This window comes from Sander lucioperca, chromosome 10 (assembly GCF_008315115.2).
Source record: "Sander lucioperca isolate FBNREF2018 chromosome 10, SLUC_FBN_1.2, whole genome shotgun sequence".
NCBI classification, from domain to species: Eukaryota; Metazoa; Chordata; class Actinopteri; order Perciformes; family Percidae; genus Sander; species Sander lucioperca.
Window position 1 is genome coordinate 1,442,566 of NC_050182.1, and position 27,393 is coordinate 1,469,958.

A 27,393-nucleotide genomic window follows, 5' to 3' on the forward strand; every position below is an offset into this window, starting at 1 on the left:
CTTCTTGTTTACATTCAACATGACGGCCACCGAAGTGCAGCAGCCCGTTGATGCCGCTGTCGCTGCTACGTCACCCGGATCGTTGGTCTGATTGGTTGAAGGACTATGCAATTGCGGCCAGAGGCATTTGAGCGGCGTCCGTTGGTGACGCCCCTTTGGAAATGGGCTGTGAATGAACCTTCCCCAGACCCACTCTCAGCTACAACTGAGAAGGGCTAGTTCTCACCTGAAGTGAACCGAACTCTAGTTCACTTGGAAGAGAACCGAGACCCCCGTTTTTAAGGGGACAAGAGTTTGTTTGTTTGGTCCGCGCCAGAGTTAAATAAGCTTTCACACCGGCCCAAACCAACAGGACTATCAGACCAAACGCTCCAGGGTTCTGTTTAAACGGACCAAAGGAGGCAGGTATGAAAGCTTAAAGACTCTCCATAAAGACATGACGGTTAACTATTAAATGTAAAGTGTTAGGAATAAAAAAATTAAATATATATAAAATAAAAATAATAGTAAAGGATGTTTAGTGACTCACCTACACCATCATCTTTTTTTTGCGAACGCACGTCCTGTGAAGAAAGATGTAGAAATAGTTAGAGTAGAATCTAACATATTAATGTTTAAAAAAATGTAGTTGACACAAACTCAAAGTTACAAAGTGCTTCACAAATAACTTAAGATGAAATAAAATACAATTTCACGATAGAAAATCAAAGAGTAGAGCCACATAATAAATTTTAATAAAATTTAATAAAATACAAAATGAACGACTCTACGAACTCTCATGTTTGAGATTCATGTAGAAATGTATTTGTTAATAAAGGAATGAATGCAGGAACATGACTCAGCAGACTGATTAGAAAGTTACCTTTTGATGATGATGGCCGTTACTATGATGATGAGAACAGTGTGCAGAGTGAAGAGAAGCAGACGAACAGCCAGCAGTGGGTCAAAGGCTTTAGTTCCTGTGAAACAGATCAGAAAGGACTGTTGGACTGTAGACATTAAACATCAGGAAGATCTACTAGGGCCGGGAGGTATAGAGAGAGAGAGAGAGAGAGAGAGAAGAGGAAGAGAGAGAGCTGTTGGACTGTAGACTAGTAATGCACCGAATGTTCAGCTACTGACATTTTCGGCCAGAATAGCAACAAAAAAAACTCTTTCGGTGTTTGGCCGAATAAATGAAGAAGCCAAATACATTTTACCCAATAATTACGTTTTTGATGACACAATCAAATATCAACCAGTGTAGACTGACGCCGCCTTCACATTGGCACAGTAGATACGGCGAAACGACCTAGTCATTCATTTCCTATGGAGATTCGCAGACCGCATGCGAATGGGTCCAAACCGATGCGAACGAGTGCGGTGCAAAAACAATCGGGTCCATTGGTCATCCGGACGCATTAAAAAACTTGAACTCGTACGACAGGCAATGACAATCCGAGTGGAAGTTAGCATTGCTATAGTACTGATAAACGAATCTGAATTCTTAACTTTTAATAAAAAACATTAGTGTGTAATTATAGAAAGGGGTAAAAGATTGATTCATTTTGGAGTATGAGAAAACTTCTTCCGTGCAGAAAACATGCATAGGATACTTGCAATGGCTAAGTTGGTTAGCAACAGACATCGAACTATTGACATTTTATATATATATATATATATATATATATATATATATATATATATATATATATATATATAGTTGATATTATACCGCTATATCACATTTAACCGACCTGACACATCTACATCCTGGGCAACCTTTCTCCACGCAGCAGCTATAGCCCTCAAATGAGAGGTCATAGACAATTGGACATTCGGACACTGACAGAATGTCTTTTTTTTTTTACTCGCTTTCAACGATGTACTGCGACGTCCACTGGGGGCGCATTACGTATTACGGAGCTGATTTCAAGTGCCAGTGTTAGGGCGGCGTGAGAGGTGCGCATGCTTCATAAATGTTGCAAACGTGTCGGCAGTGTGGATGTTATTGAGGGCTAGACTTGGACTGTATAAACTTCACTGTTCATTTCGGTTTTCAACTTCTCCCCCGATGTGTCTGTCAAAACACGGACGAAAACGACTCCTCTCTTTTGATACTTGAATTAATTCATTTACAGGGACTTACAGGGCTCAAGGACACAGTTAATCATTGACATCCTCAGTAATAGATGTCTCCTACTTCACAACTCTATTTAAGTTTAAATAATTATTTCCTACAAACAGAAAACTGATCAAACTAACCTTCCTCTTCTGCTCCCACGTGCAGGCTGTACGGCACGGAGAGGGTGCGGTTGTTCCTCTTCAAACCACAGGTGTAGTTCCCAGAATCCTTTGCTGTCAGATAACCCAGATGGAGGGCGGGGCCAGACTCTGAGAGGGCGTGGCCATCTCTGAACCAGGTGACCTCCAGTTGGTGGATAGTGCAGATTGCAGCAGAACAGCTCAGTGTGACTGCTTCTCCTCTTTTAAACTCTCCGTCATCTCTGGAGCTTCTTATCTTCATCTGATCACCATCTAAAGTAAATATGTAAAATAAAATAAACGTGCATTATAAACGTCCTTTATTACATTCAGTACATAGTTTTGAGCAAATTTAGCCCAAAGTGCATTACAATGTTTTACTATAAACAACAAATACTGCAAATTCTCACTTAATATAATCTTAATAAAATGTAATTTTAAATGCTCTTACCTTCAACTGTGACTCTCACTCCTGGTTGGCCAGTAAAAGATGCTCTGCTGTCATTAGTTTCCACTCTGAAGCGTAAAGTTGCGTCATCTTCCTTCTGTAAATCTGAGATCTGTAAAGTGCAGTCTCCCTTCTTGTCTCCCAGGTATCTGTAACGAGGGTCGTTGTTTTGTGGTTTGCTGTTGTCCACAGATGGAGTCGATCCCTGACAGGTTTCATGGTTCTTGCACCAGACGACTCTGTTGATCTTGATCAAACGTTCTCCTGCATCATCAACGACAGACTTCGGTGGTGTGAAGGAGCAGGGGAAGGTGACGGTCGATCCTTTCACACCACAAACAGGATCTGGATAGTTCACACTTTGACCTAGAGCACCTGGAACAACAACACAGTGAGATTAAGAATAAAGGAACTTGATTTAGAGTGAATGCTTTGATGTGAAAACTAATAAAATGGGCTGGGTATCGCGGATGATTCCCGATTTGATAACATTTTCGAGTCTATATCAATCAGGTTAGGAAATTTCCAGATATAATACCAGTTTAGCTTAGATGTTAGAGATTCTCAGAGAACGTATTTACCAAGTTAATGTTTACATTAAATGTCCAATATGTAATACTGACAGCTAGCGTTTAAAATGGTTACTGCAGTTCAAATTCAAATACTGAAAAGACTCTTCTCCCCCCGGCCTCTCCTCCCCAGCGCCGAAGTTCACGGGAGAAGCCAGGTTGAGAACACTAAACCCAACATCACACAAAGTTAATGTTAGCTTGATGCTAGTCTTGCATTGCCAGACATTACTCCCCAGGGCAGAGGAGTTGCTAGATGCTGCTATGTTGACGGTTAAAACATTTCAAAGGAGAAAATCCTCGTTTTAGCATTGTTGTCAGAAAACATGGTATTCAAGTTAGCATGTTTTTTAATATCTGATGACACATTGTGCTCATTTTGTGATTAAATACAGTAAATATATTACATATTGCACCTTTAAGAAATGACCCTCAAAACGTCTACTAACCCCAAAACCAGCTGGCAGGTTTGAAAAAGCACGTTTTGTTTAAAAGGTCACCAAAGAAAAACCACTTTCCCTAGAAAGAAGCTGTGAAAACCGTATCGTGTGTCGGATTCTCAAAATTCTGACGTCCTAAAGGCGTCTCGGTAGAACAGGCAGACATTATGTAAAGCCAAAAATACAGTAAGTGGATAAAAAACTTGCAATGAACATGTCCTTTAAAACAATTCTACTGGTTTTCTGCTACGAGGAGCTGTCATTGTGTTTCCATTTTTGTTTTTTAATATTTGGGTATTGGTATTTTAGGCCTTTATTTTGATAGGACAGCTGAAAGACATGAAAAGGAAGAGAGAGGGGGAATGACATGCAACAAAGGGCCACAGGTCGGAGTTAAACCCGGGGACCGTTGCATTGAGGAGTAAACCTCTATATATGGGCGTGGCTCTACCAACTGAGCTATCCGGGCGCCCATTTGTTTTTGATAGCATTATCATAGGATGCTCTTACCTACGACTCTGACTCTCACTCCTGATTTGTCAGTGAAAGTTGCTCTGCCGTCATTAGTTTCCACTCTGAAGCGAAAAGTTGCGTCGTCTTTCTTCTGTAAATCTGAGATCTGTAAAGTGCAGTCTCCCTTCTTGTCTCCCAGGTATCTGTAACGAGGGTCGTTGTTGTTTGATTCGCTGTCGTACACAGACGGAGTGCCTTTCAGACAGAAGTTAGGGCTCTGGCACCAGGCGACTCTGACGACCTCGATCAAAACTTCTCTTCCATTGTCATTGACAGACTTCAGTGGTGTGAAGGAGCAGGGGAGGGTGATGGTCGATCCTTTCACAGCCCAAACAGGATCTGGATAGTTCACACATTGATCCAGAGCACCTGGAACAACAACACAGTGAATTTAGAGACAGGAAATGTATTGGTAAAAATGTGTATGAACCCTGTTAAAGGACTTTTTACTGAACAGCACTAACATGACAGTCATTGACAAACTACAGCAGTCGTCGACACGATGCAGTGAAACTGTCGACTACAGCCAGAGAGGAGAGAGACCATAAAACAACTATACAACTACACCATGGTAAACTATGAAAACATCCATCTCTGACAATTTAACAGGGTTAAGTTATTGATATTATTGTTATTATCATAGGATGCTCTTACCAGCGACTGTGACACTCACTCCTGGTTGGCCAGTAAAAGATGCTCTGACATCATTGGTTTCCACTCTGAAGCGAAAAGTTGCGTCGTCTTTCTCCTGTAAATCTGAGATCTGTAAAGTGCAGTCTCCCTTCTTGTCTCCCAGGTATCTGTAACGAGGGTCGTTGTTGTTTGATTCACTGTCATACACAGACGGAGTCTCTCCGAAACAGGTTTCATGGTTCTTGCACCAGACGACTCTGACGACCTCGATCAAAACTTCTCTTCCATTGTCATAGACAGACTTCAGTGGTGTGAAGGAGCAGGGGAGGGTGATGGTCGATCCTTTCACACCACAAACAGGACCTGGATAGTTCACACTTTGACTCAGAGCACCTGGAACAACAACACAGTGAGTTCATGAATGAAGGAACTTGATTTAGAGCGAATGTTGATGTGAAAACTAATCAAAATAGGGCTGGGTATCGCAGATGATTTCCCGAATTTGATTCCGAATTCACAAGTTCCCGATTCGATAACACTTTCGATTCAATATCAATCAGGCTAGGGAAATTTCAGATACAATTAGGGATGTCACAAGAACCGATACTACCTGTTATGGTTTCGGTATTTTGCTTTGTATTTTGTTCCATTTGTATCTGGTATTTTGGTTCTATGCCTTGTCCCCTTGTGATTGTGTACTATATGGTCTTGTTTTGCATAATCAGTTTCCTGTTTGACTGTGTATTATTCCCTGTATTGTGTATTTCCGTTTCCTGTTTTATTTTGATAGTATGGTTTTCTGTCTTGTCTTGTTTAGTTTTACTTCCTGTGGTTTCCCGCCTGTGTGATTGTCTGATGTGCTCCACCTGTTCCCCAGCCCTGGTGTCACCTGTCTTGTGTTTCCTCGTTACCTAGTTTATTTAGCCCCTGTGTTTCCTTTGTCTGTTGTCAGATCGTTTTGCGTCCGTTTTTGTCTTTGCCCTGTCAGTTTGTGTCTGTATCCTGTCAGTGTGTTGTTGGAATATTCCCTGCGGTTTTTGTTATCCTTGTCTCTGGGGACTTTTTGGATTTGTGACTTTGCCTTTTGCGTTTTGCCTACCTACCTCAGTTCTGGACTTCTTGTGTTTGCCTTTTGCTTTTTGGATCCCTTTTGTTGGTTTGCTCCCTGCTTTTGTATGAATAAATCCTTATGTTCAACATTCTGCCTGCCTGCCTGCCCTCTCCCTGCGTTTGGGTCCTATTCTTCCCTGCATCATCACACTACCGACACCTTCCAGTTCTAAAATAACAAAACACCCGAGGATGCCCGTTTTTTTAAGCACTGTAGGCACCGTTAGCGACGATGCCAGTGTTAGCAGCATCGGTGCTGTGTCTCTTCTGGAACTGATGGGGGCAGTATACGCTTCAGAGTGTTCCAGTCGATACATTCAGAAGTAGGAGGTCATGAACAAGTGGCCGAAGTCACGCCCTTCTACTTCCGGTACACATCTTTCCGAAAAATATTAACGAGAGTCAACTCTACTGGACCTAAAAAACGGAATGTTCACTGCAAACTCATGGTCGTCTCTTTATGATGATTTACAGCCCCCGTCTCTTGGCTTCAAATAACTGCTGTACAGGCTACACGTTGTAAACAGCCGTGGCCCGCTTTCCTGCTCCTCCGGTATCATTAGCTAGCAGTTAGTATGGCGGCGTTAGCCACGGTTAGCCAGGACCAGTCTGGATCACTTTACTGGCAGTGTCTCAATTGTTTTTGCGAGTAACCAACTCAGGTACTCTAGCCATATAATTCAATGTGAGTACACGAATGTTGAAATTACATAAAATGCCCATCCCTTGTAACCGTGATAAATTAGCCTGAAGCTAATGCTTAGCTATCTGTTCAGGAGGAAATTAACCAACTCGGCGTCCTTTTGGGCTCTAAGCTGTCGCCATCTTTCAAATACATCTCCAATATTTACCCGGGGTTTGTAACGTCTCTGGTCACGCAACGTTAGAAACACTGTTGTTGTTTTTGCACAGTACCTTTTGAAAAGATGCATGGAAGTCTGGAATGTGTCTGGGGACTATTGCACATGTTTTGTATGTCTTGTTATGACAACAATGTTCTTTTTTTTTAATAAAGAAGTTCTTGTTTCAAGTTAAAGTACATGAAGAAAAATCCTTTTTTTCCCCTTGGTATCGAAATCGGCATCGAGAATCGTGTTAGTTTACTGGTATTGGCACCGACTACTGAATTTTTGGTATCGTGACACCCCTAGATACAATACCAGTTTAGCTTAGATGTAAAAGAGGTTCTCAGGTAAGTTATTTACCAGGTTAATGTTTACATTAAGTACTGAACAGCACTAACATGACAGTCATTGACAAACTACAGCAGTCGTCGACACGATGCAGTGAAACTGTCGACTACAGCCAGAGAGGAGAGAGACCATAAAACAACTATACAACTACACCATGGTAAACTATGAACAAATCCATCCCTCTGACAAAATTTGAATTTAGCTGACAAAAAGTGAGCGACAGTTAAGTACATTAGTTTTAGTACATTAGTATTAGTTACATTCTTGGTTAAAAGGCAGATTTTCAAAGATAGATTTCAGGATTTCATTAATCAATAACAGATCACTCAAACAAAGATTGATTATTTTAACCCAGCTTACTAAAGAAAATGGGCCTCAGCTTCTAAACGAGAAAATAATAAAACAGATTCAGAGCTGCAACTTCAGAAGCATAATTATCAGTTTGATGTGAAAAACTAACTGACAAAATCATCATTAAAGATATTAACGTAACGTAAATAAAGTCCATGTCTTACCAGCGAGCAGTAACGTGAAGCAACAGGAAATCTTTCTGTCCCACACTGCCATCCTTTCTTTTTTAATGAGTTGATTATTAACTTGTTCTAATGTTGAACCTGCAGCAGCGATGAGAAAGACACTGACTGACTGTAGAACTGAGACGGAGCATTAAATGTGTTTGTGGTTATCTTAGTTCCTCATTTTCTTTCTGAGAAGTATATTTATAACCTGCTATTATTTAGCATCTCTACACATCCTGTGCTTCTTAAAGAAGTATTCTGCTGCTACTGAAGACTGGTCTTTTTCATATATAAAACTGGGCTGTCTATGCAGTCAAATGGCACAAACATTTTTCAAATTAGTGCAACATGACCACAGAAAACAGAGAAAAGAAGCTTTGATATTCCCTTTCACTCAGAAGGTAGACACAAACATCCTGCAGTTATAGTGTTCGTTCTGTTTGAAAGCATTATATCATAGGATGCTCTTACCTACGGCTGTGACTGTCACTCCTACTAGGCCAGTAAAAGTTGCCCTGACATCATTAGTTTCCACTCTGAAGAGAAAAGTTGTGTCGTCTTTCGACCTCGATCAAAGGCTCTCCTATATCAGACTTCAGTGGTGTGAAGGAGCAGGGGAGGGTGGCTGTCGATCCTTTCACACCACAAACACGGCTATCTGGATAGTTCACACTTCAACCCAAAGCACCTGGAACAACAACACAGTGAGTTAAGGAATAAAGGAACTTGATTTAGATTTAGAGCGACTTCTCCGGGAACCATCACCTTATCGTGGTGGAGAGGTTTGTGTGTCCCTATGAACCTGAGGGCTGTGTTGTCTGGAGCTTGGTGCTCCTGGTAGGGTCTCCCATGGCAAAGTGGTCTTAAGTGAGGGGCCAGACAATGAATGGTTCAAAAACCCTATGATTCAACAAGCCCCCGCCTGAGCCCCGAGAGGGTCGCCTCCCTATGCCTACGGGTTGTGGGGGGGGGGAAACTCTGACTGTTGTTTGTGCATATGCACCAAACAAAAGCTTGGAGTATTCTGCTTTCTTGGAGACCTTGAATGGAGTCCTTCATGTGGCTCCAGTGGGGGACTCCATATAGTTCTGCTGGGGGACTTCAACGCGCACATGGGCGATGATGGAGACGCATGGAGAGGCATGATTTGGAGGAACGGCCTCCCTGATCTAAACCCGAGTGGTTGTTCATTGTTGGACTTCTGTACGGTTACAGGATTGTGGGGACTCAACATGATGTAACTACCGTTAACTTCCATCTTCCCCCCTGACCGGCCCGACGTCTCCCGTCCTAGGTGTGGGCGGCGCACAGTTATGGGATTGCGGTGTGCCACAAATACTGTGTTTTCATTTAACTTTTCTTCCTTTCCTGCTGACTTAAAGGGGTGATAGAATGATTATATAGGGTATTTCACACTGTTCCTTAAGGTCTCCTAATAGGGTATGTAACATTGGCTGGGCTGAAAATTGCCCAAATGCTATTTTATTAGGCCCTTAACTACCCTGTGAATATGGCTCTATTTGGAACAAGAGCTTTTCTTCCAAATATGGTATGCTCATGAATATTTAGATGAGCTGCGCGCTGATTGGTTTGAGCAAACCCCATAGAAACACATTGGAGATGAGACAGCGGGTCTCATATTTCAGACACTGCAAAGTTATACATTATTTGTCTGCTATTTCGTTATTAAATTCACTTCTGAGACTTTTTTAAGCGAGAAATCAACTATATAAAGCTCAAATATGGACCGTTTTACGAAAATTGATGGCTAATTGCAAATTTGGTAAGACTTCAGCTAGGAGCTCCACACAGTCTGACGAGAAAACGGCAACCTCCATACCCAGTGAAAGTCACCGTTTCTCAGGCTCGGGGCTCCGCGGAGCTGGCTGGCTGCCAGCTGCCGGCATAACTAGAGTAGCTATATTTACATTTTGAATTTCATTTTGTAGTCCAGTAACCCAGTAACCGGTGACTTTGCGCAGGTATGGAGCGCCGCTGGCTTCCCTTCGTGACGGAGATCCAGCTAGCTCACAGCGAGCCGGATCTATGAAGTAGGACACGCCGGGCGTGGAGGCAGCACCGGCCACTGTCACATAGCCTGCTGAGCTCCTACTGAACTGCAACACACAGTTGGACAAAATTTGTAATTAGCCATCAATTTTCGTAAAACGGCCCATATTTGACCTCTACATAGCTGATTTCTCGCATAAAAAAGTCTCAGAAGTGAATTTAGTAATTAAATAGCGTACCTCTGGAGATCTGCATGACCTAGCTAGAGTCAGAAGACTAAGCTGACCTCAGGTCAGTGGTGTAGCCTATGCAAATGTTGGGGTGTGACAAAGACTAGGAGTTGAGATCATGACGTCAACTTCCAGCTTTGTTGAGATTTGCCCGTTTTCAGCGGCAGTTTCAAAATGTGAAATTTGAAGAGGAGAGGGGTATCAATAGGATTTTGAGCTTCTATGTATGTCCTATTTACCCACCGAACTGTCGTTATTCAACTATGACAAGGTAAAATCGGTTTTGCATTCTATCACCACTTTAATAGTCAGTTGGGGAGGTTGGGGGACTGCTGATTACCCATGCTATCCTTTCATCCCCTATTCTACTCTCTTAATCAATTCACTCTCCTCTCCTTTCTTAGTAGAGGGAGGCAGGGCCTACAGCCCGATCCGGCGAGGGAGAGTTCTAGCCCAACCAGACCCCTCTCCTTAGTCCTGTCTCCCTCATTCTACCATCTCTCTCATTCTACTCTCTCTACTGTGGATCCTGTAACATCTGACCAACAATGATACTAACCTTAACTATTCGTTTTTCTTGCCTAAACATAACCAGTTAGATACATGAAAAAGTTGATTTCCCAACCCCTGAACAACAGTAATTCTTAACCTAACTGTTGGCCTCTGGTATTTATTCTTAGCTATCCAGATAAATGTAGATGAAAAAAATAGGAACTACACTCCTAGGACCGTTCTTCATGAAGAAATGGCAGAAAAAACAACCAGGAAGTGAATTTCTGCCCACTTCTGGTCTTCATAGAAACAGGAGACTGGCATGGCTGGATGCAGTAAATTCAATAGTTCAACTGTAACTTTATCTCAAACCTCTACAACCTTCAGGAAGAAAGTTACAACATTAACGCCCACAAACACCTTAAAACCGATCTTTTGACTACTTCTACACATGACACGTGACTGATACCATTGGATGCGGAAGACCCAATGGTTCAACTGTAACTTCGTTCCAAGTCTCTCTGACCTTCAGAAAGAAAGAAACAACATAAAACGTTTAAGCCACGCCCACAAAATGCTTTAAAAGTAAGTTTTCGCCTTAAAAATGAGTTTTCACTCTCTTCCCGTCATCGTATAGAAACGTGGCTGATACCGTTGGATTCAGAAAACACTGCAGCTCCTTCCGGGGTTTTTTTGCGTCAAAACCATGACAGAAGGTACTGTCGCAAACCAAGACCTCAGGATTTCTGACTGTCCATACCGAGTCTAATTCATCTGTAGTACTGCACTGAGGGCTATCATCTTTGTTTCCTCTTTAGATTGGACAATGCCACAGCACTTCCTGTACTTGAGTGGTGTAAGGAACACAGGAAGTGACTTAGAAAAACTGGTCTGGAGACCTGGACTTCCAGAACCTCGGGCGTGGCTGACATGGATGGTTCTAGCTTGCGCTGTTAACAGACATCTATGTTGGTCAGGTGGTAAGTCAGATTTATATTATATTACTATGACGTCAAACCAGACATGTTTCAGTAGATACAAGATGGTAAAAATCAAATCAATGATCAATTTACTTAGATTACTGTAATACTATTGCATTTTAAACAATATATAATTTTTCAAACAATAAATATAAGGTAAAAATTAAACGTCAAAACAGACCCTAATATGCCCCAAAACAGACCGTAACACTGAATAAAACTTCAATTGGCTATAGGACACAATCTGAGGACTGATCAACCTCGGGAGGGCCGCTCTTGGAGGATGGTGTCTAGTTGGTAATGGCCGAAACACCTAATATCTCCCAATGTTCACTACTGATGATATGTCCTAAAATTTGAATACAATCTAGGCAAGAATATGCAACAATTACAAACAAAATCAAGACAGCACAAAATCCAGAAGGGAAACTAATAAACTAAGTGATTACGTGTCTTAAAAATGTATAAGCACGACTATGCAATTTAAAGAAACCGTTACTAAACCAACAGGCTTAAACCAGACTTCAAAGCCTATGTCAGCCGTTAGCCAACAATTTCAGACAGATTTGAACTTTTAGCTACTTTAATCGTTTCTCCATTACTTTAGCTAGTCATTTGGACTGTTAAGTTATTACTTTTAGCAAGTTATTTCTACCATTTATTCATTACTTTTAGCCAAACTTCTGTGCTTGCTTGCTAACTAGTTTTCTCCCACTCTTACATAACTGCAACATGTAATGTTCAGGTGTTAGAGTTGACTATATGTTAATATGTGTGTCAGGGTTTCCGCAGGGTCTTAAAAAGTCTAAAATTTCAAAATCAAAATGTAAGCCTTTAAAGAAATCTTAAATTCAGTGAAGTTTTGTGTTTTAGGTTTTAAATAATTTTACAAAGGTCTTAATCTTCCTACGTCAATGTAATTCTTCCTGTAATGCTAATTGAAATGCTCCCGCTGTCCACTGCCATTTTCTTTTTTACCGGCAGGGATCCCAGCGTTATCCCAATTTATTAATCTCCAATGACCTTCTCACAAGCAAAGAAAACAGGTAGTGATTTATCCCCCTACATTATCAGCTGCATAGTATTGTCGATATAGGTCTTAAATTTGATTCATAATGGTCTTAAAAGTCTTTAAAAGTCTTAAATTTGACTTGGTGAAACCTGCAGAAACACTGGTGTGTATGTATGTTAATTTATTCTTCCAATCAAATCATAATTTGTATTTTTTCAAATTAGTTGATCTACGAAAATGACTCCAAATGGTTGATCGATTCTCAAAATATAGTTGGCAATTAATTTAATAGTTGACAACTAATCGATTAATCAATCGTCGATATGGTTCTATCAGATAATTTAATTGTTGACAACTTAAAGCTTTCTTTATACTTTATAAAACACAAGTGTTTTCACTGTCTGGTGATCAGCAGTCAACTGAAACAAGCAATAAACTCCTGGAATAAAAGTATTTTTATTAGATTACAAAGGGACTGTTTTTATATTATATTCATGACATTGTAGAAATTAATGTGTAGAATATACAATGTTATACAAAGGTGTTAAAGTATGTAGAAAAGGATGGACAAGTGAAATGATAAATCTTTAAAGCTCCTCAAATGTGTTGATGTCTTCATCATTTCTTCAAATACAGAAACATTTTGAACTTCATAAAGAATTGAAACTGAAGCAAAAACAAGCACGTGTAGACGGTAAGCAACAATATTCACGTACATACACACGCATAAGTGAACACACCCATGCCAAAGTTGACTAAAAAGAGGAATAAAAAATCGAATTTTGGAAATTGATCTTAATGCCTTAATTAAATAAATGAGGAAAAATCCAACCTTTAAGGACACCAATTTTCTTTGTGAATGAATAATGTATCGTAAATAAATGTTCTTCCTTAAAATACAGGGGGCATAAGTCAGTACACCCCTATGTTAAATTCCCATAGAGGCAGGCAGACTTTTATTTTGAAAGGCCAGTTATTTCATGGATCCAGGATACTATGCATCCTGATAAAGTTCCCTTGGTCTTTGGAATTAAAATAGCCCCACATCATCACATACCCTTCACCATACCCCCACATCATCACATACCCTTCACCATACCCCCACATCATCACATACCCTTCATCATACCCCACATCATCACATCCCCTTCACCATACCCCCACATCATCACATACCCTTCACCATACCCCCACATCATCACATACCCTTCACCATACCTACAGATTGGCATGGGGTACTTTCCATAAAATCATCTCTCAATGCAAATCAAACCAGCTATTAAGCTAACTGAAATAAAACCATGCCAATCTCTATGCTGAGCACTGTATGTTTGATGACCTGTAAATCATATCAACAACAGAGATTAAAAGCACCAGTGATGTAATATTAGAGCAGATATGTTACAGATGATAATATCAGAGATAAAGGTCCAGTGATGTAATATTAGAGCAGATATGTTACAGATAATAATATCAGACAGCCCGGCCTCGTTCCTCTGGACGTCTCAGCTCCTCTACGGCGTCTGGAGGCTGAAACACAAAGCAGAGTTCAAACAGCAGAAAAAGACAAGCAGCCGACAGCCACAGTGGCTCAAAGTCCTGCAGACTTCCTTCAGTAGTGGAGCTACAAGTCTAAAGTTTGTCCTGAGGGGGGCGCTAGAGGAAAGCTCATGGGGATCCCCCTCTAAGCTTACTGGCTCAGGGAGTTTTCTCTGTGTCAATATAATAATAATTATTATCACAATACACTTCATTTCTGGTGAGCAATTCAGCTTTTTAGTGTTTAGGTTGAGTCAACATCAGAACAAGGGTATAATAGTTATAGTATAATATATATAGTATAATAGTTTGAGTTAGTTTTCAGAGTGTTTGTTAGTTTTAGTTTAGTTTGTTAGTATTCCAGTGTCACAGTGAGAGTTGACAGAGATTCTGTCTCCTTTTTTCAGTTGTAAAATATTAAAGCTGACATGTTCATTTCATTTTTATTTATATTAGTTTAGTTTTTGTTTTCTTGAAGGTTTTAGTTTTTACTGCTTCCACTATGATGGATGATAATCAAAGAGAAACAGATCTTTGATATAATCTTCCCTAATCATGGGGGTGAAGAGAAGAAATAGTTACTAAAGAGAAGCTGAGGGGGAGTTGGAGACAAGTTTTCATTTCTCACCAAGTCTTTTAACCAGGGATGCACCGAATCCAGGATTCAGCTTCTGATTCGGCTGAATATTGGGCTTTTTGACGAGGTTGGGTTTCTGCCGAACCTTAGAATTTTTTTCCACCGAACCCTACGCTTGCACTACGCGCGCTACGCTGGTCGACGTAATGACGGCGTCATTGATTACGGGAAGGTGTTTACGTAGGTGGAGCGTTCAATGCAGTAGGCTGTGAGAAAGTGGAAATGGAACTGGTGAGCAGAAAAAGTGTAGTTCGGCAGTACTTTCAGTCAAAAGAAGGCCATTCAAGTCCAGCTACATGTTTAATTTGCAATGCTGATTAGTCTGGTGGTGGCGAGGACCCTAAACTATACACAACATCACCGCTGTTACAACATCTGGTATGAAACATCCGAAAGAATGCGAGTTGTGATGAAGGAATCTACAGACAGCAGCCAGAATGCAGCAACTTCAGGTAAATAAAATGCAGCCACAGGTTGTAACAGGAAGTGATGCAAGGTAGCGCTGAACACTCAAAGACCCTCCATAAAGACATAAAGCTTAAATATTAAATGTAAAGTGTTTAAAAATAACAGAACAGGATGTTCAGTGACTCACCTGCACAGTCATGTTTGCTTTCTTGCGAACGCACATCCTGTAAAGACGGACGTAATAGTTAGAGTAGAATCTAACATATTACTTTACTCAAAAATGTAACTCACACAAACTCAAGTTACAAAGTTGTTGAGATGAAATAAATACAATTTCACAATAAAAGCTAAAACGCAGTAGAGCCATATAATAGTTTATTAGTTTAATAAAATGCAAAATGAATGACTCTACGAACTCTCATGTTTCAGAATCATGTAGAAATGTTTTTGTTCTGAGGAATAAATACAGGAACATGACTCAGCAGACTGATATAAATACAGGAACATGACTCAGCAGACTGATTAGAAAGTTACCTTTTGATGGTGATGGCCATTACTATGACGATGAGAACAGTGTGCAGAGTGAAGATAAGCAGACGAACAGCCAGCTGTGGGTCAGATGCTTTAGTTCCTGTGAAAGAGATCAGAAAGGACTGTTGGACTCTAGACATTAAACATCAGGAAGATCTACTAGGGCCGGGAGATATGGACCACAAATCATATCGCAGTATTTTTCGGCTGAATGGCGATAGACGATATATACGTATATCTCGGTATTTTCTAGAAAGTGGGCTAAATGAAATCAAAAGCTAAATGTTCAGTTGTAAGTCAAAGCCACATGTCTGAAGTATTTCTTTAAAAGACTGTGATGAAAATAAAATGCAAAGGCAGGGTTTCCTTTTTGAAAACATACAACTGCAACAAGGGGTGTAAATCACAAGTTTCATACAATATAATATCCTTTCTTTTGACAACAATATTGATGCTGATATCTTAATGTCTGTCACGATACGATTTTCATCGTGAATTCAGGGTCCTGCGATCGATATGAGACGATATCATGAATGTCTGTTTAACAAAGTTAAGCAACTACAAATATGATTTGACAATTTTATTACTGAGCTCATCCAGACATGTAAATGAAAAACAAACTTTTTAATAAAAAGAATACATTTAAAGTTAGAATCTAAAATAAAGGAGCATCTTACAGACGATTTGCATCAATATTATTGGACCGTTGATCATTGAATTGATACATCGATCCAGATACTCCTAGCTCCAACGCATGTAACTAGGAGAGAGAGAGAGAGAGAGAGAGAGAGAGAGAGAAGGAGAAAGAGTAAGAGAGACAGAGGGAGCTTATAGATTTAGGGTAATTTATTGAAATCCCCAGTAATAGATTCCATCTACTTCACAACTCTATTTAAGTTTAAATAATTATTTCCAACAAACAAACAAACCTTCCTCTTCTGCCTCTTCTGCCTCTTCTGCCTCATCAGCCCCCACGTGCAGGCTGTACGGCACGGAGAGGGTGCGCTCGTCCTTCTTCAAACCACAGGTGTAGTTCCCAGAATCCTTTGCAGTCAGATAACCCAGATGGAGGGCGGGGCCAGTCTCTGAGAGGGCGTGGCCATCTCTGAACCAGGTGACCTCCAGTTGGTGGATAGTGCAGCTTTCAGCAGAACAGTTCAGTGTGACTGCTTCCCCTCTTTTAAACTCTCCGTCATCTCTGGAGCTTCTTATCTTCATCTGATCACCATCTAAAGTAAATATGTAAAATAAATATTCATTGTACACAGTTTTAAAGTAATGTGACGTGACTTTAAAGTCACTTACTGATGTCTTCAATCTGTTGCTGAACAACAGAAAATTAAACTGGACCAATTTATATAATCAATTTAGTGAGTACTTTATTGTCTAGATCCAGGCTCTCCAGTGGGCAGATTTTCTGCTTTTCATTGTCTTCTATAATTACGAGACCAATGGTGTTCCGTACACTTATCGCCCTTCAGCGCACCTCAGCAAGCACTGCTCGGTTGTTAAAGGTCCAATGTGTGGGATTTCTCCCATCTAGCGTTGAGATCATATATCGTAATCAACTCTCTCGCGCCACGCAGTTCAAAGTACGTGTTACAGCTACGGTAGCCTTCACGCTTCAAAAAGCCGGTCTCTTGCTCTTTTCAATAACCTTTTTCTTTTTCTGGGCGAAGAAGAAGAAGACTCCTGTTCCTTAAATTTGGATTTTGAATACTTGTGGTCCTCCATGTTTCCTTCTTCAAACTTGCCGGGGCCGGGAAGCTACGATACCCATTAGCAGCATTAGCAGCATCTGTGAGTTTATCATGTGACAGCGAAAACGCGAAAGGCGAAGCAGTATGTCCTGTATGTCCCTTACCGGCTAACGTATTTCAAGATGGAGCATGAATATGGAGCATCTACCCCAGTTCATGCAATTGTAAAATTTCAAGCCAATATGAATACTTGGAATTGATGGTGGTGGTAAATATTCATGAAAAAGGACAAGTTTGTGAACGGGCAATACAGATTTTGATAATGAACAACTAAAAACGTTACACACTGGACCTTTAAAAGCTAAACAAGCAAGTCTGTGTGCTCCTTTAGCTGGAGAATATCTATTGATTGGTCATCACTTTGATTGATGTCTTTTCGACCAAAAGTTTTGAAGAAAAGTAAGGGAAACTTACACCTCCGCCTTTTAACACGTAAGCCCAAAGATATTGCGGTGTTCTGTACAGGCGACCGACGGCGCAAATTATTTAATCTGTGAATGAATCAAAATTCAAAATGTTAAAATATCAACTGATGATTATTAGCATTACCTTTATTGACACTTTTATTAAATGAAACTGCTGTAAAATCATCACTGCACGCAGGAAGACATCAGGGTTTTCCTACTTAGAGAAAGTTTTGGCGCCCCCCCAAAGAGGTTTATAGCCAGCGCCAAAGGAGAATCACCAGCGCCAAAGGAGAATCACCAGCGCCAAAGGAGAATAACCAGCACCAAAGGAGAATCACCAGCGCCAAAGAAGAATCACCAGCACCAAAGGAGAATCACCAGCGCCAAAGGAGAATCACCAGCACCAAAGGAGAATCACTAGCGCCAAAGGAGAATCACCGGCGCCAAAGGAAAATCACCGGCGCCAAAGGAGAATCACCAGCGCCAAAGGAGAATCACCAGCGCCAAAGGAGAATCACCGGCACCAAAGGAGAATCACCGGCGCCAAAGGAGAATCACTAGCGCGAAAGCATCTGACTTTGAGCATCCGTCTCCCTCTCATGCACAGATGATGCTGTATGTTTAACATATTTTATCGTTAAATAGTATTTTTATTTCAATCAAGTTATTTGTGAAGCACTTTGTAACTTGAGTTTGTGTTAGTTACATTTTTGAGTAAAGTAATATGTTAGATTCTACAGGACGTGCGTTCACAAGAAAGCAAACATGACTGTGCGGGCGAGTCACTGAACATCCTGTTCTGTTATTTTTAAACACATCTTCATGTCTTTATGGAGGGTCTTTGAGAGGTCAGCGCTGCCTTTCATCACTTTCTGTTACAACATGTGACTGTTATGAGATAATAAAGTTCCTCAGAAACAGGAACCTGGCTTCTGTCAGAGGAACATTTGATGCAAAAGATAAAAACAGAAATGTCATCGTATTTTTAGTCATTGTTCCTTCAGCTCTTTTAAAAGACTTGGTGAGAAATGAAAACTTGTCTACAACTCCCCCTCAGCTTCTCTTTAGTAACTATTTCTTCTCTTCACCCCCACGATTAGGGAAGATTATATTAAAGATCTCAGAGGTGGAATGTGTTTCTCTTTGACTATCATCCATCATAGTGGAAGCAGTAAAAAATATTTTTAGTAAAGTTAAACTAAATAAAAACTAAAACCTTCAAGAAAAACTAAAACTAAACTAATATGAATAAAAATGAAATGAACATATGTCAGTTTTAATATTTTACAACTGAAAAAAGGAGACAGAGTCAGAATCTCTGTTAAACAAAGTTAGAAGTAATTTATATTATTGCCATAGTTGTGTTTGAAAGCATTATCATATGATGCTCTTACCTACGACTCTGACTCTCACTCCTACTGGGGCAGTAAAAGTTCCTCTGCGATCATTAGTTTCCACTCTGAAGCGATAAGTTGCGTCATCTTCCTTCTGTAAATCTGAGATCTGTAGAGTGCAGTCTCCCTTCTTGTCTCCCAGGTAACTGGAACGAGGGTCACTGTTCTGTGATTTGCTGTCGTACACTGACTGAGCGTCTGTCCCACAAATGTTAGGGCCCTTGCACCAGACGACTCTGACGACCTCGATCAAAGGTTCTCCTACATCATCAACGACAGACTTCAGTGGTGTGAAGGAGCAGGGGAGGGTGACGGTCGATCCTTTCACACCACAAACACAACCTGGATAGTTCACACTTTGACCCAGAGCACCTGGAACAACAACACAGTGAGATTAGGAATAAAGGAACTTGATTTAGAGCAAATGCTTTGATGTGAAAACTAATCAAAATAGGGCTGGGTATCGCAGATAATTTCCCAAATTTGATTCTGAATTCACAAGTTCCCGATTCGATAATACTTTCGATTCAATATCAATCAGGTTAGGGACATTTCAGACACAATAGCAGTTTAGCTTAGATGTATCAAGAGATTCTCAGAGAAGTTACAGTGCTCAGCATAAGTTTATGAACCCATGCTAAAGTTGTCTAAAAAGAGGAATAAAAAATATTTTTTTTGGAAATTGATCTTAATGCCTTAATTAAAAATCCAACCTTTAAGGACACCAATTTTATAAATAAATAAATGTTCTTGCATAAGTCAGTACACCCCTATGTTAAATTCCCATAGAGGCAGGCAGATTTTTATTTTGAAAGGCCAGTTATATCATGGATCCAGGATACTATGCATCCTGATAAAGTTCCCTTGGCCTTTGGAATTAAAATACCCCCACATCATCACATACCCTTCACCATACCCCCACATCATCACATACCCTTCACCATACCCCCACATCATCACATACCCTTCACCATACCCCACATCATCACATACCCTTCACCATACCCCCACATCATCACATACCCTTCACCATACCCCCACATCATCACATACCCTTCATCATACCCCCACATCATCACATACCCTTCACCATACCCCACATCATCACATACCCTTCACCATACCTAGAGATTAACATGGGGTACTTTCCATAAGATCATCTCTCAATGCAAATCAAACCAGCTATTAGACTAACTGAAATAAAACCATGCCAATCTCTAGGTATGGTGAAGGGTATGTGATGATGTGTGGCTATTTTACTTCTTTTTGTTTTACATTATTCATTCACAAAGAAAATTTGTGTTCTTAAAGGTTTTATTTTTTGTTTACATTAAGAACTTACCCCCAAAACGTTAGTTTAAAATACTTTTTACTGAACAGCACTAACATGACAGACATTGACAAACTACAGCAGTCGTCGACGCGATGCAGTGAAACTGTCGACTACAGCCAGAGAGGAGAGAGACCATAAAACAACTATACAACTACACCATGGTAAACTATGAACAAATCCATCACTCTGATAAATTAACATTTGAATTTAGCTGACAAAAAGTGAGCGACAGTTAAGTTTAGACACCAAAAGAACTAGTTACATTCTTGGTGAAAAGGCAGATATTCAAAGATAGATTTCAGGATTTAATTAATCAATAACAGATCACTCAAACAAAGATCAATTTTAATTAGAGATTGATTATTTTAACCCAGCCGTACTAAAGAAAATGGTTCTCAGCTACTAAAACAGAAAACAAAAAGATAAAATAATAAAACAGATTCAGAGCTGCAACTTCAGAAGCATAAATGTTTCTAGAGTTTATCAGTTTGATGTGAAAAACTAACTGACAAAATCATCATTAAAGATATTAACATAACATAAATAAAGTCCATGTCTTACCAGCGAGCAGTAACGTGAAGCAACAGGAAATCTTTCTGTCCCAAACTGCCATCCTTTCTTTTTTAATGAGATGATTTAATGTTTTACTTGTTTGAATGTTGAACCTGCAGCAGAGATGAGAAAGACACTGACTGACTGACTGTAGAACTGAGACGGAGCATTACATGTCTTTGTGGTTATTATCTCAGTTCCTCTTTGTTTTCCCAAAAAGTATTGATGTAATTTGTTATTTTTAGCATAAGTGTCTCAACTCATCCTGTGCGTCTTAAAGAAGTTTTGTAATGCTTGAAAGAAGGTATTTTTTATAAAAGTGGGCTGTCTCTGCAGATGAATAGCACAAACCTTTTTAAAATTGGTGCAACATGACCAGAGAAAACAGAGAAAAGAAGCTGTGATAGTCTCTTTCATTCAGAAGGTAGAAAACCTACAACTACCAGAATGCACTGCGCCTCACCGGACCAATAAACGCTCCCAGTGGAGGGTGACGTAACACTTAAAATAATCTGCTCCAAATTGATCCAGATTACTTGTTTAACACAATCATACCGCAGTTATTGTGTTCACTATTTGGGTAAATTGTGCAGTTATTACTTGTTCTGTTATTGCTATGTGTTGTGTCACGGCATAACCAACCCTGCAGGGGCGGAGCTAGACTCTCAGTATGGTGGGTGCGGAGCTTCATCACGGGGCCCTCTGCTACCAAGTCATTTTAAAATTAAAACCGTTAAAAAAAAAAACTAAAATATCTGATGAATGCATATGTAATAATGTGTCACTTGTTGAACCAAGTAATCCTATATGTCGAATAAATCACAAAGAAAAGACACATTTTTTGTCAAGTTTGTACTGATGAACTTGTCAGTCAAGTAACAATGTTTCAGCACCACGGACAGCAACAGCTGATGGACAGCGACGCTGCTGAACAGGCCAAGATGAACTCAATCAGTGCCACACTATATCATTGACATGGCACTATTATATATATTGAACACAAAGTTTGTTTACAACTCCATAGGTAGGCTGCAGGTGCTGGGATGAAAACTTTGAGTACAACAACAGATTTATAACATTCTGAGTGACGTATTCATAACTAAAATATAAATTCTTAAAGACGAGCAGTTCCAAGGTTGAACCCTGGCAACGAATCGATTAATCAATCATGAATATAGTTCTATGAGATAATAATCAAAACTGCCAAATATTAGTTAAAAAGCTTTCTTTATACTTTATAAAACACTGTCTGGTGATCAGCAGTCAACTGAAATAAGCAATAAACTCCTGGAATAAAAGTATTTTTATTAGATTACAAAGGGACTATTTTTATATTATATTCATGACATTGTAGAAATTAATGTGTAGAATATACAATGTCATACAAAGGTGTTAAAGTATGTATGAAAGGATGCACAAGTGAAATGATAAATCTTTAAAGCTCCTCAAATGTGTTGATGTCTTCATCATTTCATCAGATAGAAACATTTTAAACTTCTTAAAGAATTGAAACTAACTGTAGCAAAAACAAGCACGTGTAGACGGTAAACAACAATATTCACGTACATACAGACTCAATACATGTTTGATGTCCTCTAAATCATATCAACAACAGAGATTAAAAGCAACAGTGATGTAATATTAGAGCAGATATGTTACAGATGATAATATCAGAGATAAAGGTCCAGTGATGTAATATTAGAGCAGATATGTTACAGATGATAATATCAGAGATAAAGGTCCAGTGATGTAATATTAGAGCAGATATGTTACAGATGATAATATCAGACAGCCCGGCCTCGTTCCTCTGGACGTCTCAGCTCCTCTACGGCGTCTGGAGGCTGAAACACAAAGCAGAGTTCAAACAGCAGAAAAAGACAAGCAGCCGACAGCCACAGTGGCTCAAAGTCCTGCAGACTTCCTTCAGTAGTGGAGCTACAAGTCTAAAGTTTGTCCTGAGGGGGGCGCTAGAGGAAAGCTCATGGGGATCCCTCTCTGAGCTTACTGGCTCAGGGAGTTTTCTCTGTGTCAATATAATAATAATCATTATCACAATACACTTCATTTCTGGTGAGCAATTCAGCTTTTTAGTGTTTAGGTTGAGTCAACATCAGAACAAGGGTATAATAGTTATAGTATAATATATATAGTATAATAGTTTGAGTTAGTTTTCAGAGTGTTTGTGTTTTGATTTCTGCAGAACCTTAAAAATGTTTCCAACCGAACCGAACCCTACGTGTGCTACACTGGTCGACGTAATGACGGCGCCGTTGATTACGGGAAGGTGTTTACGTAGGTGGAGCGTTCAATGCAGTAGGCTGTGAGAAAGTGGAAATGGAACCCGTGAGCAGAAAAAGTGTAGTTTGGCAGTACTTTCAGTCAGAAGAAGGCCATTCAAGTCCAGCTACATGTTCCTTCTGTAATGCTGATTAGTCTGGTGGTGGCGAGGACCCTAAACTATACACAACATCACCGCTGTTACAACATCTGGTATGAAACATCCGGAAGAATACGAGTTGTGATGAAGGAATCTACAGACAGCAGCCAGAATGCAGCAACTTCAGGTACGGCAAAGGAAGGACAGTCACTGTTTACTTCATTAATGAGTTTACTGTGTTAATGGACTGAGGATGGGACGAGGATTCAGCAGAATCTTAACCAGGGGATTCGATATTCGGCCAAACCCCAAAAACTTGGAATCGGTGCAGTTTTAAAAGAGCTGAAGGAACAATGACAAAAAAACTGACATTTGTGTTTTTATCTTTTGCTTCAATTGTTCCTCTGACAGAAGCCAGGTTCCTGTTTCTGTGGAACTTTAATTACTCATCAGGATGTTCAGTGACTCACCTGCACAGTCATGTTTCCTTTCTTGCGAACGCACTTCCTGTAAAGACGGATGTAATAGTTAGAGTAGAATCTAACATATTACTTTACTCAAAAATGTAACTCACACAAACTCAAGTTACAAAGTGCTTCACAAATAACTTGATAAATAAAATACATTTTTAACGATAAAAGCTCAAAGCAGTAGAGCCACATAATAGATCAGTTTAATAAAATGCAAAATGAATGACTCTACGAACTCTCATGTTTCAGAATCATGTAGAAATGTTTTTGTTCTGAGAAATAAATACAGGAACATGACTCAGCAGACTGATATAAATACAGGAACATGACTCAGCAGACTGATTTGAAAGGGACCTTTTGATGATGATGGCCGTTACTATGACGATGAGAGTGAATATAAGCAGACGAACAGCCAGCAGTGGGCATTTAAATCAAGGCAGGACTGTTGGACTCTAGACATTAAACATCAGGAAGATCTACTAGGGCCGGGAGATATGGACCACAAATCATATAGTATTTTTCGGCAAGAGGTAGAGAGAGAGAGACAGAGAGAGAGGGAGCTTGGGTGCGATGGATGGAATATATTTAGGATAATTAATTGAAATCCTCAGTAATAGATTTCATCTACTTAACAACTCTATTTAAGTTTAAATAATTATTTCCAACAAACAAACAAACCTTCCTCTTCTGCCTCTTCTGCCTCGTCAGCCTCCACGTGCAGGCTGTACGGGACGGAGAGGGTGCGCTCGTTCTTCTTCAAACCACAGGTGTAGTTCCCAGAATCCTTTGCAGTCAGATCGCTGAGATGGAGGGCGGGGCCAGACTCTGAGAGGGCGTGGCCATCTCTGAACCAGCTGACCTCCAGTTGGTGGATAGTGCAGCTTTCAGCAGAACAGTTCAGTGTGACTGCTTCCCCTCTTTTAAACTCTCCGTCATCTCTGGAGCTTCTTATCTTCATCTGATCACCATCTAAAGTAAATATGTAAAATAAATGTTTATTATAAACGTCCAGTACATAGTTTTAAGGTAATGTGACGTGACTTTAAATTCACTTACTGATGTCTTCATATAATATATAATAATATATCAATAATATAATCAATTTAGTGACTATTTGCTGCTTTTCGTTGTCTTCTATAATTACGAGCCCTTCAGTGCACCTAAGCAAACACTGCCCTTACCGGCTAACGTATTTCAAGATGGCGCATGAATATGGAGCGTCTACCCCAGTTTATGCAAATGCAAATGTAAAATTTCAAGCCAATAGGAATACTTGGAATTGATGGTGGTGGTAAATATTCATGAAAAAGGACAAGTTTGTGAACGGGCAACACAGATTTTGATAATGAACAACTAAACACGTTACACACTGGACCTTTAAAAGCTAAACAAGCAAGTTTGTGTGCTCTTTTCCCGGGGGAATATCCACTAATTGGTCATCACTTTGATTGATGTCTTTTGGACCAATAGTTTTGGAGAAACGTGGGGGAAAGTTACGCCTCCGCCTTTTAACACGTAAGCCCAAAGACTTTGCAATGTTCCGTACAGGCAACCGACGGCCCAAATTATTTAATCTGTTAAAGAATCAAAATTCAAAATGTTAAAATATTCAACTGATAATTATTAGCATTACCTTTATTGACACTTTATTAAATGAAACTGCTGTAAAATCATCACTGTGCGCAGGAAGACATCAGGGTTTTCCTACTTAGAGAAAGTTTTGGCGCCACCCCAAAGAGGTTTATAGCCAGCGCCAAAGGAGAATCACCAGCGCCAAAGGAGAATCACCAGCGCCAAAGCGTCTGATTTTGAGCATCCGTCTGCCCCTCATCCACAGCTGCTATGTTTTACATATTCGGCTGGCGCTGATAAGACAGTTAAGCTGCTTTGTCTTGACTGGAACTCAACGCTCCGCTGCAAAGCTAGCACTAGTGGGATCTCCGTTTGCAGAGAGGGCTGTACCGGAGTCTCCTGGTCACTGGGCTCCAATGGGGACCAGCTGTGCAGAGCTTCTACTGCTGTCTGTCCGTGCGGCCGTCTGATGGCATCAGTATTAAAATGAGACTGTTTCATTACTGGTTAAAAAACGTTTCGTAGTAGTGTTAAATAGTTACTCCAATTCCGTGTTTACGTACGTGCAGGAAGGTCTGGCAAAGCCAGTCTACAAACGACCCAGCCAAATTACAAAATTATTTGAAGTTTTGCAACTACTGCAAATTCTCGCTTAATAAAATCTTAAAAAATGTCATTTTAAAAATCTTTTTACGTAACATGGATCTTTCTGTCACTCTCTGGCAGGCTTTTCTATACCTGTTGTAACTTTTACTGATTTTTTAAAAATAATTTATAGTTTTAATGTTTTGATTTTCTCCTTTTTTGTCTTTTCTTTTTTTTACTGTAAATCACATTTTCGCTTTCCCCCAAACTCCTTTAGATGTGAATGATTTTAACAAAACAAAAAAGTGAGCCTAACTTTGTGCTAAGTATGATAAAATGATGTGTTATTTATATTATTGCCATAGTGTTTGAAAGCATTATCATAGGATGCTCTTACCTACGACTGTGACTCTTACTCCTGGTTGGCCAGTGAAAGTTGCTCTGCTGTCATTAGCTTCCATTCTGAAGCGAAAAGTTGCGTCGTCTTTCTTCTGTAAATCTGAGATCTGTAAAGTGCAGTCTCCCTTCTTGTCTCCCAGGTATCTGTAACGAGGGTCGTTGTTCTGTGATTCGCTGTCATACACGGACCGGGACAGAAACTGACAGAATTCATCATTCTGGCACCAGATGACGCTGACAACCTCGATCAAAGGTTCTCCTACATCAATAAAGACAGACTTCAGTGGTGTGAAGGAGCAGGGGAGGGTGACGGTCGATCCTTTCACACCACAAACAGGATCTGGATAGTTCACACTTCGATCCAGAGAACCTGGAACAACAACACAGTGAGATTAGGAATAAAGGAACTTGTTTTAGAGCGAATGCTTTGATGTGAAAACTAAGGAATAGGGCTGGGTATAGCAGATGATTTTCAGATTTGATGACATTTCAAGTCAAAAGTCTGACGTCCCTAAATGCGTCTCGGTAGAACGGGCCGACATTATGTAAAAAGCTCCAGAGTTAAGCCAAAAAACACAAAGTGGATAAAAGACTTGCATTGAACATGTCCTTTAAAACAATTCTACTGGTTTTCTGCTACATCGGACAATCATTGTGTTTCCATTTTTGTTTTTGAAAGCATTATCATTGGATGCTCTTACCTACAACTCTGACTCTCACTCCTGATTGGCCAGTGAAAGTTGCTCTGCTGTCATTAGTTTCCATTCTGAAGCGAAAAGTTGCGCCATCTTCCTTCTGTAAATCTGTGATCTGTAAAGTGCAGTCTCCCTTCTTGTTTCCAAGGTATCTGTAACGAGGGTCGTTGTTGTTTGATTCGCTGTCGTACACAGATGGAGTCGATCCGTGACGGATTGGATGGTTCTTGCACCAGACGACTCTGATGATCTCGATCAAAACTTCTGTTCCATTGTCATTGACAGACTTCGGTGGTGTGAAGGAGCAGGGGAGGAGGACGGTCGATCCTTTCATAGCCCAAA

General features: G+C 40.1%; 1 protein-coding gene and 1 long non-coding RNA gene across 2 annotated transcripts; both read right to left on the reverse strand.

Annotated features, from left to right (window-relative positions):
- Nucleotides 1-517: 517 nt before the first annotated feature.
- Nucleotides 518-27,385, reverse strand: LOC116056222. The gene is made up of 9 exons (XM_036006345.1): nucleotides 27,058-27,385; nucleotides 26,355-26,726; nucleotides 24,479-24,769; nucleotides 4,869-5,240; nucleotides 4,212-4,583; nucleotides 2,696-3,067; nucleotides 2,245-2,517; nucleotides 863-959; nucleotides 518-563 (listed from the first exon to the last, which is right to left on the reverse strand). Exons 1-9 carry the CDS (start codon nucleotides 27,383-27,385, stop codon nucleotides 530-532), a joined length of 2,511 nt encoding a protein of 836 aa, XP_035862238.1. The 3' UTR covers nucleotides 518-529.
- LOC118495983 lies at nucleotides 13,870-24,191 on the reverse strand. Its single transcript, XR_004898434.1, has 3 exons — nucleotides 24,155-24,191; nucleotides 15,164-15,200; nucleotides 13,870-13,922 (listed from the first exon to the last, which is right to left on the reverse strand). It is a non-coding gene; the product is annotated as an uncharacterized LOC118495983 (long non-coding RNA).
- Nucleotides 27,386-27,393: the final 8 nt, after the last annotated feature.